We start from the raw sequence: 17,028 nt of genomic DNA, 5'->3' as shown, positions 1-17,028 counted from the left end.
TAACGAAAATTTCAGGTAGTGGCCAACTGGCACTTGCGAACTGCTTTTGCTTTGGGCTCCGCTCGGCAAGAAAAGCTGATGTAATGGCGTCGGCTACATGTTTTATACCACTGACGACCTGACGTCATGGAAGAGGCTACAGCATCAGACACAGAAATCCCAAGACGCTGGTATTCAGGCCGACTGAGGGCTACCTGCAGGCAGATAACCCAAGTGCGATGACTGCAACAGTGAAACACGAAGAACATCGGCAGCCAGTGCAACACTCCTTCATTCCCTTTACAGATCATCAGTCTTAAGATGTGAAGTTGATCCCTTCATGGCCAAGAAAAAGATGGAAGCCTCTCAGCTGGCGGACTTTTGTCAAATTAGGTGAAGACTCTGCACCCTGGTCCTTACCTTCTCCCTCCTGTCAGCTCCTTTGTGGGACTGCATGAGGAACCCTCCTGCAGATTCTTGCACTGGCTATCCAAAAACACTACATCCTGTTAGACATACATCTCTAACTTAGTGCATCATTCTTCTGGCTACAAGATGAAATCTATAGCATTTACGGCACTCCTTGATGTTGTGCTTCTTACTCGGGTAATACAAGCAATGCCGGTGAGTACTGATCTGGCTGCAAAAACACTTCAGTTTAGAAGCTTGAAACATTTCTGCAAGATATGTTAGGATCAAGGTCTTGAATGCATACATGTATGGCAAAAAAACTGGGGTATTAGAAGCTGGTACATCCTTCTGGACCTAATGCATGATGTAATGCCACAAGCATGTAGGAGAACTTCATGCCCCCAAAAGGAGGGAGGCAGAGACTGACTTGTACCAACGACAGGGCCCTCAAGGAGTTTCCACACATTATTCACTGCAAATGGACTTCCAAAGTTCACATTACACTGTTCAGTGGGCCCAAAATGCATTTCTTATATCTGTACTTCAAAAGATATGTATTTTAATAAATGTGTTATAACATTAACAAAATGCTACTTATAACTGTGAAGAAAATGAAAACACCCATCTGTGTTAGAATGTCTGGCAGGAGATTTGTATATATTCTCAGATTAACTTGTATTGTACGCCAGCATGTCTAATTGTGAAAATGTAAATACATTTTTAAAATGTTGAGTATTTCCCTGTTTATACAAAATGTTAAAAATAATTTGTCAGTGTTTTGATACATTTCTAACTGCATGTTTGTGATGGAGATTCTAAAGTACTAAATCAGCCGATCAGTGGGTGATGCCATTAGAATGTTCCTGGTTGCTATGTGATTACGGAACAGATGACTGACAGGAAAATGAATTTTTTCAAGCAGCTGATTTATTTTTAAAATAAGACAGTTGAGACTGTTAACTTGGACTATAACAGAGACTGCTGAAGTCAGTTTAAGGGTAGTTAGTTAAGAGTTGAAGTCAGTTACATTGCTGTGCAGTGGGCACCTAAAAAAGGACTCATCAAAAACTGTAAACCTGCCTTTGCTTTCCTGTTATGTTTTAAATTAGATCAGAGACAGTATTCTCTAGTTAGATTAGAGAAGTTTAGTTATTTAGATAAGAGTTTTTCTAAGATGATGGACTACTATTCTACAGTTTCATTATATATATGGTGATTGAATTCTGGTGTTTACTGAAAATTATTGATCTACATTCTTGTAATCATTTTTTACTCATTATTAAAGGTTTCTCATTACTTTACATTGTGGCTGGACAATCAGTGTGTTCTTTAGAGATTAGAAAGTGTTTATGCCTGCTTGATACTCCCCAGGTCACCTTGAATGACTGGCTGCTTCTGGTCATAGCTATCATTTATTCTGATGTTTAATTTTCAATAATTGACCACCCTTTGAAGGGCGTGTAGACCTGTCTGACAGCGTTTACCATTTGTATTGGGGAGGTGAGACAGCCGGAAATCTCTGTCTCGAGTGTGTGAGATTTTAATTTATTTTGATTGCGAGTGAGTCAGACGTCTTAAACTGGAACAAATTGCTCTGAAGTGAATAAGGGATTACATTTGGGATGGACAGAGGTACATAGTCCAGTCCCAGAAAAGAAAACGTGTTCCTGTTGTGCTCTTAAGGGAAACTGTGGAATTTTACTCGTGTGCTCTGGTGTTTTCCGTAACACTCCCACACTGGAGTCGATGGTGAGGACTGAGGCTACTTAATTACTGACCCGGGTTTTAAGTGAGCAGATGTCACATTACTGGTGTCAGTCTGGTGGGATATTAACCGGATGTCACTATGGTAATGTCCATTGCTTTGCAAATCGTGTTTCTGATCCTACAACCACTTAAAAAGCAATCATCTTTAACTGCTCCCCAGTTCACCAAGTTTTCTATATACAGTACAAGTATAACACTAAATCATCACATACATTTACTTTAGAAAAAAAAAATCTACCTTTCCAAACTCCCAGGTTTTAACATAACATTCCATCTCTGAAGAGTGGGAAGCTAGTGAACTTAGCCTAAATCAGTAATGTAATATTAGAGGAACTATTCTTCATTCTATGCCTTGCTTTTTAATGCAACAATCTGCTGACCAGATAAAGTGTTTCCAACATTCATCTCTTTTGAAATGACACTTTGCATTGCATTTTCTCAATACTCCAAGTTTTCATAGGTTCACATGTGAATACTAGACTTACTGTCCTGAAGAGCTATTTTAAACCTAGCCAATAACTTCAGGTCAGAAGCAAACCTTGTACACGGTGTGTCTATGGGGTGAAGACCTTGGCCATAATGCCAAGCCCACCTCAAGCACAATATTTAAACAGCCATTTGATCCCTTTAATTTTGCTAAAGTTATAAACACACTTACACTTTTGCTTTAACGTATTGCTTAGAACTTCAGACCAACTCAGAATAATTCTACAGAATCTGGGAGGCTAATATGGAGGCATTCACAAACATAGGTTCTCTTCCAAATTAGAACTATCCTTTTCATGACTAAGTAACACACAGGCTTTTCACCACTATACAAACATTACATGCCAGTGGGATCTCCTTGCAGTAAATCATACAACTGTTAATTTAAATGACTATCAAATTACAAAGCAACATGAAGTTCTACCTGCTAAGAAAAATCCAAACTGCTACCTAAATGCAGGATGGCTGCCTTTGGCTGGGTTCTATAATGACTTGCACCTGAGAGAAGTAGATATAAATGCTGCTCCACGAGGAGGGAGGATATCTAATTTTATCTTGCTGCGGCACTAAATCATTTAATTTTAATCTAGTGACAGAACAATACCAAGGGAACCATCAATGAATTCATCAGCAAAAAACACTTTGTTAATGTAACCATGTGCTAAAATATAAAGATAAAAATACCTAAGTACCTTGTGGCCCATCTGGATTACCGTATTCTTCCCAATTCTTCCGAGATTCTTCATCTGTTAAGCTAAAAAAAGCAAAATAAATTTAGGAAGAGAATGATGGTTTCTGTACCCCATTACACAAACATGCAAACAAAAGCAGAACAGAGAAACAAAATTTAAGTGAGGAAAGAATATTTCATGAATTACCCAGAGTAACACATCCATGAAGAAATCACAATTATCAGGTCCAGATAAATGAAACAAGGCTCTCCACAGCGGAAAATTAGTCGTGTAAGAGTAGATGGCCTTCTCTTCACTACCACAATATCATTAACAGGGACACCTTTCTTCCAATATGTTCTGTCTGCTGGGGGACAAGAAATGTATCTGGACAGTTGGGGATTGGCTCAACAGTGTCCGGTTCCTTCCAGACCTGGCGGGAAACTGGGTCAGCAAGTCCATCCGCCGGGGAAGTCACCCAAGACAGATGGGCCTGCCCCAAAAGCCTCCAAAAACAAAGACTCTTAGGAAGACCAACCACCTTTCTGTTTTAGAATTTCCAGGATGTCTCCAAAGGAGATGCCATCAGGTGGTGATCGAGGGGATCCCTCTCACTCATTGAAGTAAGTGTATTCAGTGAGGGACTCCATTAGGGAGTTTATGTGCCTCCTCTTGCATGTCTTCTTTCAAGGTACCTCCTCCTTGGGGTGTTTGGAGGAGGTACTGGAAAAATGGGGAATACCCTGTGGGGAATGGGTGTGGAGGCTTCCTAGGGTAGGCTGACCTGAAGGAACAGGAATGATGGGCTCAGTGCTTGGACCCAATGTAGTGCAAAGGATAGGATCAGAGATGTGAGAGGACAGAAGTCAATGTAACAAGAAGGCCCACTCCACTACCTGAAAGGCTGACAGACCCAGGGAAACCCCTTCTAACCTCCAATGAGCCAAAGCAGCAGAGGACGAAAGGTCAGGGACCACTGCGGATTCAACCATTTCTGAGAAAACTGGACCCAAGCTATCGAGGGCCGAGGCCCCAAGAGACAGGGACGGATTCAACAGTGTTGGAGCCAAACCCAACCTCCGGGACCTGGCGCCAACCTCTCGGGTCAGAGACCCACTTTGATCTGATGGCATCAGAGCAGGGTTGGCCAGGGACATCACTGGAGTCAAGGAAGGAGGTTTCTGGATCTGAGTCCTGAGGAATTTCTGCATCAACCTGTCCATATTGACCTCCGTCAAGCTCCTAGAGGATCTGGAAGAAGCAGGTTTGGAATGTCTAGTTGGAGTGTGAAGCAATTTGGAGTATACGGCAGAGGTGAGACAAGATTCAGAATGAAGGTAGGAGATCTGCTCCTGACTGTCAGATCCAAAGGCCTAGGATCCAACTTCTGAGTCAACAGAGGAGGAGAACCACTTACTGAGATAACCTCTATTGGATCCGAGAGAGTCAATGGATCTATTGGATCCGAGAGAGTCAATGGATCCAAACAGGAGGTGGCACTATTCAGATCCGAAGGAGTCTGATCTGAAGTTTTTTGAAGTTTCTCTGAAAGCTCCAAAGATGTCCTCGGGGACACAGAGGGCTCGCTTTTTGGTTTCTTTGGAGGGGGTTGAGCCCAGATAAAGGGGATGAAGCCAGAAGCAATCTTATTAGGAGAAGTTTATTGTGCTGTCAGAAAGGCAGCAAGGGTTGAAAGAAGCACAAATTTCACACTGGGACTTGAGGTGTTTGGTCCCAGGCAGTAGACGCACTTCTTGTGGGCATCCAAATTTGGGATTTTACACCCACAAGAAGTGCTCCCCTTGAATGCAGTATGTTTTTCCAACAGTCTATTGAAACAGAAAGAGCATCCACTTTAACTTTTGAACCAGTTGCACATACACTAAACCAAATGTTCAAGGAATAACATAATTTTTTAACTAATAAAGCACTGTAGAGAGCTTTAACTAAATAAAAATAAAACAGTGGAGATAGCTTTAACTAAAAAAGTGCCAATGGACAGAAGAAAAAAAACAGCATGGAGTTGAAGGAGAAAAAAAATCAACCTTGATGCCTGCAAACAACTAGAAAGATTTAGAGGAAGAATGAGGAAATAATAAGTATCTAGTTTTTAAATTAAAAGTATTAAGCAAAAAAAAAAAATTTGAAAAAAATCACACAACTTTATCTATAGCTCGAGATTCTGGAAAACCACATCCTATTGCAATGGCGGCAAATGAGAACTGGATACTCGGGGATGGTACAGAGCATTATGGGTAGAGGGAGAAGCTCAAGATTTGGATCCAAGTCTGTAAGAATGCTGCAGAGCCAGATCCGCGGGTCAGATTTGTAACCCATTAATGAGGAAGAATGAAAAAGGATAACATCAGATCCCTTCTTACCCTTGGAAAGAAGGTGAGATTGCCTACGAACAAAGGCAGACTTGGAAGGATAGTTCTTCTGAACCTTAGGAAAAGGAGAAACAAAAATGTGTTTCAGATCCTGCAATAGGTCAGTAGCAGCAGATAAGAAGATTTCTGTTACCTAAAGAAGCACCAAAAAGCTTGACCTTAATGTCATCAGGCAAAGCCTGAAGACAGCATCAACAGCAATGCTTCATCATGACCGAGCCAAAGGTAGCAGCTCTGGAAGGGGCATCATTTGCATCATAACTGCATTAGATTGAATGCCGAGCAACATGAGTATTGGAACCCAGCAGGGAAAGGGCTGAAGCCTTCTCATCAGAGTTAGGAAGGTCAGATACCACCTAAGAAAGGTGGCCAAAACAAACTTGGTCGCACGAGTCTGGTAGTTAATGGCCATAAAGGACAAAGTGGTAGCAGTGTAAACTTGCTTGCCCAACTTTTCCATGGCGCTACTGTCCTTATCAGAAGGCAGCAGCTTGGTAGAGGGCAACAACTTGGGATGGTTTGTCAGAAGAGACTGACACTACAGAAGCATCAGCAAAAGGGCATTTATAAAGAAATTTGCATTCTTTAGGTACCTTGTAAAACCTATCTGGCTTTTTTGATGCAGAAGGCGGAGAGTCAGGGGTTACAGAAGCTGCAGAAAAATTATCTAAAATGTTAGCCAGAAGAGGAGGAACAGCAAATGGTTTGGGTGATTCCATCTGTAGGAGCTCATAAAACCTTTTTTGAGTATCAGAAATCTGAGAATAATCTCACTTAAAATAGTCCATAATACAGGTAATGGTATCCCCAAAGGGCAGCTTTTTCAAAGTAGTGTTTGGACTTACGGAATCCTCCTCTGAACTGTAGTCCAAGGAGGAAGGGATTTAGAAAAAAAAAAAAAAAACGGGATCCCCCCTACCCCAAGTCCAGATCTTCATCTGAGGAAACTAATTCCCTAGGCCTCTTGACTACAGTGGAAGACTGCAGGAAGCAGAAACAGAGAACCCTTTAGGTGCCTTCAAGGCCATCAAAGCATATAATAAACCCTGAGTGAAATCTTATTATTCATGTTGAGGATCCTTCACAACAGGGAGAAAATTCTTTGTCTTTTGTTTCTTTTTCTGTGAGATGTCCGCTCAAAACTCCCTTGGAGGGACTGACCCCTGCCTTGACTCAATAGTAGTGACAGGAATTTCCTCCTTCACTAAAATCTGAGGAATCCCCCTCTGTCTCAAATCAGCAGAGGTTCTCTCCACACAATGTCAGGTACAGACATTTAAAAAATCTCCAAGGAGATGCGAGAAGTTGGATCTATTCTGGCCTCCGATGGGGGGTGCAGCACATGAATATGAAGCAAGGACCCGATGTTTTTAGGGCTTTCACCAGCCTCTACAGAGACCTTTGGGGAGGCTGGACAGCAGTCAGTTTGGGCTTTGTCTTTTTTTGTCCTTTTTCTTCGCAGATGGCTAGCCCTTGGGAGATGCTGGTTCTCCAGATATATGGATAAAGCAGAGAGGTGACTATGTAGGGTCTTAGACACAAATATCTGGCAGACAGAATAATGTGTATGACCATGGGAAGCACCCAAACAAAAAAACATTGGTCATGAAGATCTTTATGGGAAATCTGCCTCCCACACTGATATCTTCCTTTTCTGGATGAAATGAACACAATAACAAACAAGAAAAGTAATAGAAGAAACTCCAATGGGTCACTATCTGAAAAAAATGGTTAACCTGCACAGCAGAAGGGCATTCACACAGACAGCTCAGCTACAGAGAAGGTCCAAGTATCTGCTTCCATACGTCACACCTTTTTGCCCTATGTTATTGCATGGGAAGCATGCACAAGACGTACAGCGCCTATAAAAGTTGAAGGCTTTGCTAAACTGGCCAGACGTTGGGCTATCCTTGGCAGGAAATCCCTTAGGTGAAGAGTACTGCAAGAGTGACATGGAAGGACATCTTAAAAAGCAGAGTTACTTTTCTGGGCCCATCAGCACACTTGTGTAGGAGTATCTGCATAATAACTTAAATAAGAGGGAATTTAATCACCTTCAGTCTTGATTAACGTTTGCTAGCCAAGGCAAAAGAGAGAGAGAGAGAATCCTCCAGACCTTAAAAACCACACACTGAGAAACTCAGAAAGCTTTAGGAAAACTCTTGCCATGAAATTAGTAGTAAAAGGTGGACAAAGCAATGAAAAAAAGAGCTGCTCAACATGAACTCCTGAAAGACACTATTAAATGAGATGCCTTACATAACCTTCCTGCATTTTCTGATGTTAATTCAGCCAAAAGAATGAGTGCAAAACAGGTACATGAAATGCCTGCTGGACCAGACAATATATATATATATATATATATATATATATATATATATATATATATATATATATATATATATATATATATAGATATAGATATATATCTGTTAGGGGAAAAAATATAAAAAAAAACGTACAATATGCTGGTTGCAAAAGTGTGCACACCCTTAAACTAATACTTTGTTGTGTGTGCACAACCTTAAACTAATACTATAGTCCACTGCATATGTATAAGCAAATAGTAATTTAAAATACAGATTAAACAAAACATAATATGTACAACCAGGAAACTAAGGAATAAACTCCAAGTAAACAATAGCCTACAGTGGGACAGGTCTGGAAATGTCACTCTGCCAAGGCCTAAACTTGATGCCACCTCAGCGATAAAATTAATGCAAGAGCCATGCAGTAACAGACCAACTCAAACTTCCTTCAGAAATAGGCTGTGAAAGCAGCCATCTCTCATGGAGTATCTGTAGTAGCAGATTCCTACCTTAGGTTCATAGGTTGGTATTAGGCTATTGGCCCAAGAGCCTACACAAGCCTAGTTATAACAATTACCTGGCTATTTCTTCCCACAATATTTACTTCCATTTGTGAAATAAGTAATGCAAACTTCTATAGAAGCAACTCAGTTTAAATAAAAAATCCTCTTACCTAAGCAAAATGGAAATAACCTTTTGAGATATCCTCCGAAGCAAATACAAATAAAAGGACTCTCTGCTACATGTATAAGCACATCATCAGGTTTTCTAATAACTACCCAAAGTCAACCTACTGACATCACAAGGTGGTGCCTGCAAATGCACTCCAGGTATTTCATACTGCCAGAGCTTATGCACTCACTTCCACAGAGCTCAGCAACACTTTTAAAGTGCTTCAACTGCATCTAGAGGCATCCATGCTAAGAATATTTTCTGCATTGACTCCACGTTGCTTTTTACAGTGATTGCTACTATTTTCCAGTATTTTAAAGCATTTCATTTTGTGGCAAAAAACATCTCTGTTTGTTGGCTTTTCTCATTCTGTTTGCCTCCAAACTGCCTTGGAGAAGGGTAAATTACCTCCGGGTTTACTTGTTTGGCAGTTGTTTGTTTAACCTGCACTGGTATAGGAGTTGAGAAACATTCCAGGGAGCTAAAATGTGGTCATTTACTGGCTAGAAGACATAGGAGTCAGTTTTCTAGCTTTTTTCCCTTCTGCTATTAATCAGGCAAGTCTGTGTAGCTGTCCATCACATAGCAATGGTTAGCGGTGCCATGTACAGTAGCAAATGCCTAGACAGTAAAATGTACATATAAATTTAAGATTAGGTCCAACACTGTTAAACAGAGTGGAACTGCACAGAATTAAGGTTGAGAAGCTAGCTTGCACATCAAATAGCACTAACATATCCTATCAGTATAGAACACCTCGCCCTTAACTCCAGAAACTAGTTTGTGTAATGAATATCACTACCATATCCTAGCACTATAAAACATCTTGCCCTTAACCCCAGAAACTACCCTGGGAGATCCCTATTTAAAACCCAATCCTTAATCATAAAAATCCTACCCTATTACCATACTGGGCAAAATGAATATGCAGTTTCCTAAGGTCTCTGTAGCCAAACTGGTAGATTTGGGCATCCTAAGAATGTGGCAATTGTCTCATATTCTCAGACAAGATAACAGTATAGGAGAGATGTAAATACACAACTTCTTTGGAGACAAAAATCTCGTATACAAATGAGGGTGTCAAGAATACCCACACTACATCCCTCACCATACACACAGATTGTCTTATGCTGAGGTGCTTAAATGAACCCTTCCCAAATCTCAAAGCCGCCTAATGGCAATACTGCTCCTCAGCAGTCACTAAACACACACCAAAAGCAACACCAAATATCTCACCTAAGCCTACACCCAATGGTCCCACAAAAACAAAGCCCAAAAGGCAAGCATATACTTTATCTAACTTGTCATTGGGGACTCCATTGTCCCACTCACCAGGTTAGACGAGGAGAAGATAATATAGCAAAAAACACAAACCAGCAGTATCCAAAGGCCTCTGCACAAAATTAGTACAAGTCCAAAACCATAAAATAAGCACAGGCCAGGCTCCAGGTTCTTCAAAAAACTTCAGACACTTTTATTCGATCGAAAACAAACAAGCGCTTTCATATAGATGCTTCCTCAGGTGTATATCATATTCAATCTAAACACCCTTCTTATACTCTAGAATCAGTCACCTGATCTCTTAATAAATACTTAAAGGTACGCATTCCTCTTACCTAATACTTCATTTAAAATGCAAACTTTTTTTAAATTTATTTAAAAGATACACATATAAATGCATATATACACATATAAATGCATCCATAAAATTCAAAATATATTAAAAAAAATGTTATCTATGCAGTGGTCCGTTTTTCAAAATGGGTTTCATAGGAATGTAATCATTAAGACCATGTCCTACATTCGCCCTTAACCTAACTATCCATTCCGCCTCTATGGATGGTATGGATTTTAAGCACCCTGATACTGGGGAGCTGTTTAAATTTGGGATTACTGCAACATGTAACAGCACCCATGTGGTGTATTTAGCTGTCTGTCAACTCTGTCATAAGTTTTATGTTGGGAAGACAGACAATTGAAAGACAGGATTAGGGAACATACCTACTATATTAAGAAGAAGAATATGTTTAGTGCCTTGGCAAAGCATGTTTGTGAGTCTGATGAGAGACATTCTTTTAAGTTTATAGTTATAGGAAAATGCATTGAAACCTTTAGAGGAGGTGACATAAAAAGGAAGGACAGAGAGCTTACAGGCGGAATGGACAGTTAGATTAAGGGCGAATGTAGGACATGGTCTTAATGATTACATTCCTATGAGACCCATTTTGAAAAACAGATCACTGCGTAGATAAAACTTTTTTAATATATTTTGAATTTTATGGATGCATTTATGTGTATCTTTTAAATAAATTTAAAAAAATGTTTTGCATTTTAAATGAAGTATTAGGCAAGAGAAATGTGTACCTTTAAGTATTTATTAAGAATTTATTAAGAGATCAGGTGACTATGATTCTAGAGTATAAGAAGGGTGTTGGGGAAGCATCTATGTGAAAGCGCTTGTGTTTGTTTTTGATCGAATACAAATGCCTGAAGTTTTTTGAAGAACCTGGAGCCTGGCCTGTGCTTATTTTATGGTTAAGGAGAAGATAATGGTTAGTTGGAGCCAGGATGCCTAGCATCATACACATACTCAAGTCACTACACCCTGGGTACCAATATGATTTCTATCATTGTCCATGTGGGTGTAAATGACCCAAGTTGGACCGCACAGGATTATATGAAGAGAGACAAAGAATCGCTTGGAATGTGCATCACAGATGGGTACAAACCTTGCACTGAGCAGCATTCTACCTTCACCAAGGATTATGCCACAGTATGAACATAAAATGATTTTAATAAATGGTTTAGCTTCTGGGGTCACCACAGGGAGATCCAATATCTGTTAGAGTGGGAGGACATGGTCAGCAAAATGTGTTTTGCCAAGGGTGGGATGTCCTGTCCTACCCTCCCCAAGCTTTTGGGTATTGGCTAAAACATTACCCCCTGAGCCTTTTAGTTAATACCAAAAAGACAAAACTGCCAACCTAGTGAAAAGTCATCAAGCAACCTTAAGGTGTTACTGCTTAATGATAGGTGTCGAAACACCTTTCAAACTCTCCTCGCTCTAGAGAAAAATAGACATCTGTGCTGTGGCCAAGACTTTGTTTAAAGCCATGGAATGTATTCCAGCAGTACAAGAATACAGTGCCCTCCACACATTTAGACTAAGCAGCAGGACGGACTGGGGCCAAAAGTGAAGGTGTCTCAATCTACATTAGCAACAAAACATACCTCCAAGCTGGTTAAACAGGATGATACCATGGAGCTCATCCACATGCAAATCGCCAGAGAAAAGCACAGCACTTACCTAAATCTACCAGAAACACTCACTGTCCAACCAAACACCCTATTCATGGGTGACTGACTACCCCTCTATTGAATGGGAAACTTGCACTGCCTCAAACTCCCAGGCACAACACTTTCTGGACTTTACATCCTGGAACAGATCGTGCACACTCCAACCAAATGAACAAGCACACTGAATCTGGTACCCACAAACATGGGAAGGCATTGCACATTCAGCGGATTGCCAGCTGGCTCACATACAGGACCCAAGAAGTCAGGATCAGTGAGACCACTTCCACCAGGAGGCAAGTCACCAGTGGAATACCCCAAGGCTCAGTGTTGGGCTCACTCCTGTTTGGCATCTACTTTTCAGAAGTCAAGCTTAACATTCAGCTCATCAAGTATGCAGATGACTGCAAACTGGGAGCCTTACAGATCCCCCCACAAGACACCAACATCTTGCAAGAGGGTTTAACACAGACAAATAACTGGTGCCAAAGCCATGGCCTAAAACTCAATGCCAAAAAATGCATTATAATAGATTTTGGGAAACTAATCACCATAAGTTAATTACTTCCATTGAAAAAACTCCCCTAAGATTCAACCCATTAGTAAGTGACCTGGGAAAATATGTAGACAGCAAGGTGGCTTTTGGCTAACATTAAGCTAAGACAGTAAGAAAATCATTCTACGCCACCCAACTTATAGGCAAGGGTTTGGCATCCAGGTCCAAGGAAGTTACAGTATCAGTACTCAGACTTTATCAGATCTATCCATTGAGTGTAATACCCCATTCCCCTTTGGCATGTATCTAACCAGACAATTGCAATAGTTGGAATGCCCACAAAGGTTTCAAACTAGGAGAGAATTCAGGGCATGAATACCACATCTTACACTGACAGTCTAAAGACACTGCCTCTATATTCAGTCTCCTACAGACTGCTGAGACAGGATCTTCACCTTGCTTAAAAGGCTTCCTCAAATCCAGCCCTGATGGATCTGTTGCACATGTGCAAAACAAACAGCACCAGAAACACTAGATCCAAGGATCTGAACTTCACTTGTGACAAACAGAACGCACTGAAGAAACAGATGCGTCCCAAAGGAATAGGCTCTCCATCCATGTAAAACACAGTTCATCCTTGACCCTACTCAAATGAAATCTTGACAATTGGATGGGAAATTGTAACTTTACCCCCAGGTCTGGCCCATGTCCCTTATAGACAGATGCCATCAATAAGAAAAATATTATCCTAACACCACCCCTAAAAGTCCCTTAGTTACCTCCTTACTAACATGGATGTCAGGGGCTGAGGCCATACCAATACTATGTCCCAGGACTTGTCAGTCAACCAATGTTGTATTGAGGCTTGCTCTACCTGCACAGAAAACATAGTTTAAGAACTGTGTGACAAGTGGTCCAGTGGCATAGACATCAGTGAAGCCAAGTTCAACACGTAGTCACCCTCACTGGCCCTTAGCCAGTGAGTTGGACAACTTAAGGCCTAAGGCACTCAACAACTGAACTCACTGACACCATAAAGAGAATCAGATGAGCAGGTGCTAATGTTATGGTCAAGTCCTCAGTGTTGAGCACTTCTACCTTAGTGATGCTGTGCTGTGCTGAATAAGAGAGCACTGAGGCAGGACAGGTCAACAGAACAGTCAATGCTGAAACCAGATGAGAAGTTGATATGCCTCTATTTTACCAGCTTCAGGCAGGGGAGTACAGAAGTCATCCAATCACTGAACCAGATGTAAAACATAAGACGTTTATCTTGATCTGAGCATTTACTAATGTCGTCACCATCTTCACAAAAAAAAAAAATTATTCCTGTATGCCTGAAACATGCATGTTTACATTGTATTCTGTTATTATATTTTGATATTTTTGTTAAGCTCATTTCCATACTGTTAGCAATGTACTAAGTTTACTGCTTGTACCTTAATAATGTTCTTTTTGTTGTGGAGCTTTTCTCCATGGGTCTCTGCTGAAAACTTTTTTTTTTCAACCTAGTCGGACACTATCCGGTTAACAAATGTAAATAAATAAAATAATTATTTCGGTTCAGGTTTAAGTGAAACAGGAAGAGATCCTACATGGTTGTAAGAGGGATACATGGAGTTATAAAATAGGCAACTCGGGTTCAGATACAGAAGAAATACTGCTCAATCTTTGCCAGTGAAGAATATCTGCAACCACAGCAACCTTAATTTCCAATATACCAACAGGTAAAGGGCTTTTCAGACAAAGTTGCTGGAACATCCTTAAAAGTAGGACAGAGATGTGACCCTTGAAAACCTAGCAGGGGCCAGGGAACCCTGAAATAAGCCCTGTAAGATCCCTCTTCCTTATTTTGTTTCTGTCCTGTGGCCCTTAGGTTTATCAAACAATCCCTCTCCGGATAAAGAGTCTTTCAGTATTCATTTGTCATCTTAAGGTAGGACTTTGTGCCAAAAATTTCTACCATTTTTAAAATCAGAATGGTTAGTCAGTAAGGAAAAACAAACATCTAAGTAGAAAACACACAGAACCAATAGCTTTTTTCAAGCATAAAATCAACAAGAAACACCAGCTAAAGCAACTACTTCACCACAGCATCTTGCACAAAATGGTAGTCTAAGCTTGGGAGCATTGGAGGACGCAACAAAACTTCTGATTTACCAAACGTAAATAGAAATATACAGCTTTAAAATACACCAAAATGTCAATAATAATGAAAGACAGATAAATAAAAAGTACAGTTTTGTACCTACCATAAATGTAGATGTTCGAGGATCCACATTGCTGCAGTCCTAACCATTGGGTAGTCCGCTGTCCCAGTCGGCCCGAATACCAAAGTATATGGCTGGCGCGTCGGTCAAGGCGTCGTGTCTGGCGTCAGGGGGTCAGTATGCGCATGCATGACGACGTCATATCCTCAGTCTTTTCTTGCCCCAGATGTCAGAAGACCCTAAAAGACAAGGCCAAAACCAAAACACCAAACACTCCTGCACCAAAATATGTACAATATATACAAAATTACAAGAGTATAACCTCACCCACACAACCATCCCTAAACACAGAGGGAAGGAGGGAGGGCAGTGGACTGCAATGTGGATCCTCGAACATCTACATTTATGGTAGGTACAAAACTGTACTATGTTCTTCATTCCACATTGCTGCAGTCCTAACCATTGGGTAGAATCCCAAAGCAGAGGTAAGGGAGGCTGGCAAATCATAAAGAAGCAGGAGCTGTCAACATGCCTTGCAAAATAGCTGTGGCAAAACCAGCCCTAGATTTAGAGTAGAGAGGAAGGTGGTAATGCTTAGAGAAAGTATGCACTGAACTCCAAGTAGCTGCCTCCAAAATATCCTTAGTTGCCACCCCTTAGAAATGCTGTTGAAGTGGCAGTAGCCCTAGTGGAATGAGGCCTAATCCCAGCTGGAATCTCCTTGCCATGATGGGAATAACAAAATGCAATGCAAAACCCAATCCACTTAAAAATAGTTTGTTTTGACACAGGCTTGCCCTGAGAACTCAAAGCAAAAGAAACAAACAACTGCTGAGACTGCCTAAAATCCTTGGTCCTGCTTAAATAATAACGCAACTGCCTGTGTACATCTAAAGTGTGCAAAATCTTTTCCCCTATTTTGGGGTTCTGCATAGAAAGTAGGCAAATGAATAGTTTGGTTTAAAGCCACACTAGAAACCACCTTAGGCATAAAAGAAGGATTAGTACGTAATGATACCCTATCCTTATGGAAAATCAAAAAAGGCTCTACCGCCATAAGGGCCTGCAATTCAGAAACCCTTCTTGCAGAAGTAATGGCCAACAAAAAGCAGTCTTCCATGACAAGTATTTCAATTCAGCAGTAGCCGCAGGCTCAAAAGGTTGTAGAGTAAGTTTCTCCAACACAAAATTGAGATCCCAAGCAGGAGTAGGAGCTCGGGGTCTTATATTCTTTGCCCTCTAAGAAATTGCTTGAACAAAGGATAAACAATGGTGGGTCACAATCATAGTGAGCTGAAATTGCTGCAGCATGAATCTTAATGGAAGAGAAAGACAAACCTTTGTCCAATAACTCAGTAAGATATTGAAGAGCCACACTCAAATTAGGCTCGGAAATCTCCAAATTCTTTGCTGCACTCCAAAATAAAAATCTCTTCCATTTTTCTGTGTACACTTTCCTTGTACTAGGTCTTCTGGCTTCCATAATCACACTTAAAACTTGTTGAGGAAGTTGAGACCTGCTGTGTTTCAAAACAGAATATGCCAGGCTGTTAGATGAAGAGAGTGAAGCTTGACATTGAGCAGGTGACCGTCCCTCTGAGACAACAGGTGTGGAATCAAAGGTAAAGGCCATGGAGGCTTCCTTACCAGACTCCTCAGTAATGGGTACCAGTGTTGCCGAGGCCAATCTGGAGCTATTAAAATCATCCTTGGCTTGTCTTGTCTGACCTTTAGGAGCACCTTTGGGAGAAGAGGCAGAGGTGGAAAGGCATACACATGAAGATTTTTCCAACTGAAAGAAAGAGCATCCACTTTCCAAGCTGTGTGATGAAACCTCTTTGTGCAAAACTTTGGCAGCTGGTGGTTTAGTGGAGAAGCGAACAGATCTATGTCTGGAGTTCCCCATGACACTGTCAATTTCGAAATACATGAAGATCCAGTTTCCACTCGTGGGGATCCATGATTTGTCTGCTTAACACATCTGCTAAGGAGTTCTGTGCTCCGGCAGAAACCTTGCCTGAAGAGTTAGTTGCAAGCTGAGCCAGTCTCCCATAAAATCATTGCTTGCCTGCACAGGGTAAGAATGTGTTCCCCTTGTTTGTTGATGTACCACATGACAGTTGTGTTGTCTGTTAGAATCAACACCTGCCCTGGAAGAAGTAACTCCTTGAAAGCCATTAATGCAAACTGGACTGCTAACATCTCCTTCATGTTGATATGTAGATGCTGTAGTCTGGCAGGCCACTTGTCTTGTATCCACTTTCCATTTAGATGAGCTCCCCAAGCAATGTCTGAGGCATCTGTCGTTAGAATCTGACTCGCCTCTGGCCGGGTCACAGAGAG

At 41.0% G+C, this 17,028-nt stretch overlaps 1 protein-coding gene across 1 annotated transcript in view; it reads right to left on the bottom strand.

Annotated features, from left to right (window-relative positions):
• SEC63 (SEC63 homolog, protein translocation regulator) overlaps positions 1-17,028 on the bottom strand; it is a 1,535,741-nt gene that overhangs the window by 1,231,066 nt on the left and 287,647 nt on the right. Inside the window, exon 5 of the mRNA XM_044065412.1 lies at positions 3,336-3,397. Within this exon, the coding sequence (XP_043921347.1) occupies positions 3,336-3,397 (62 nt within the window). The remainder of the gene's footprint in view (positions 1-3,335; positions 3,398-17,028) is intronic.

Source organism: Protopterus annectens, chromosome 1.part0 (genome assembly GCF_019279795.1).
Source record: "Protopterus annectens isolate FY-2018-M chromosome 1.part0, PAN1.0, whole genome shotgun sequence".
Taxonomy (NCBI): Eukaryota; Metazoa; Chordata; order Ceratodontiformes; family Protopteridae; genus Protopterus; species Protopterus annectens.
This window is presented reverse-complemented; position numbering and strand designations above follow the sequence as displayed.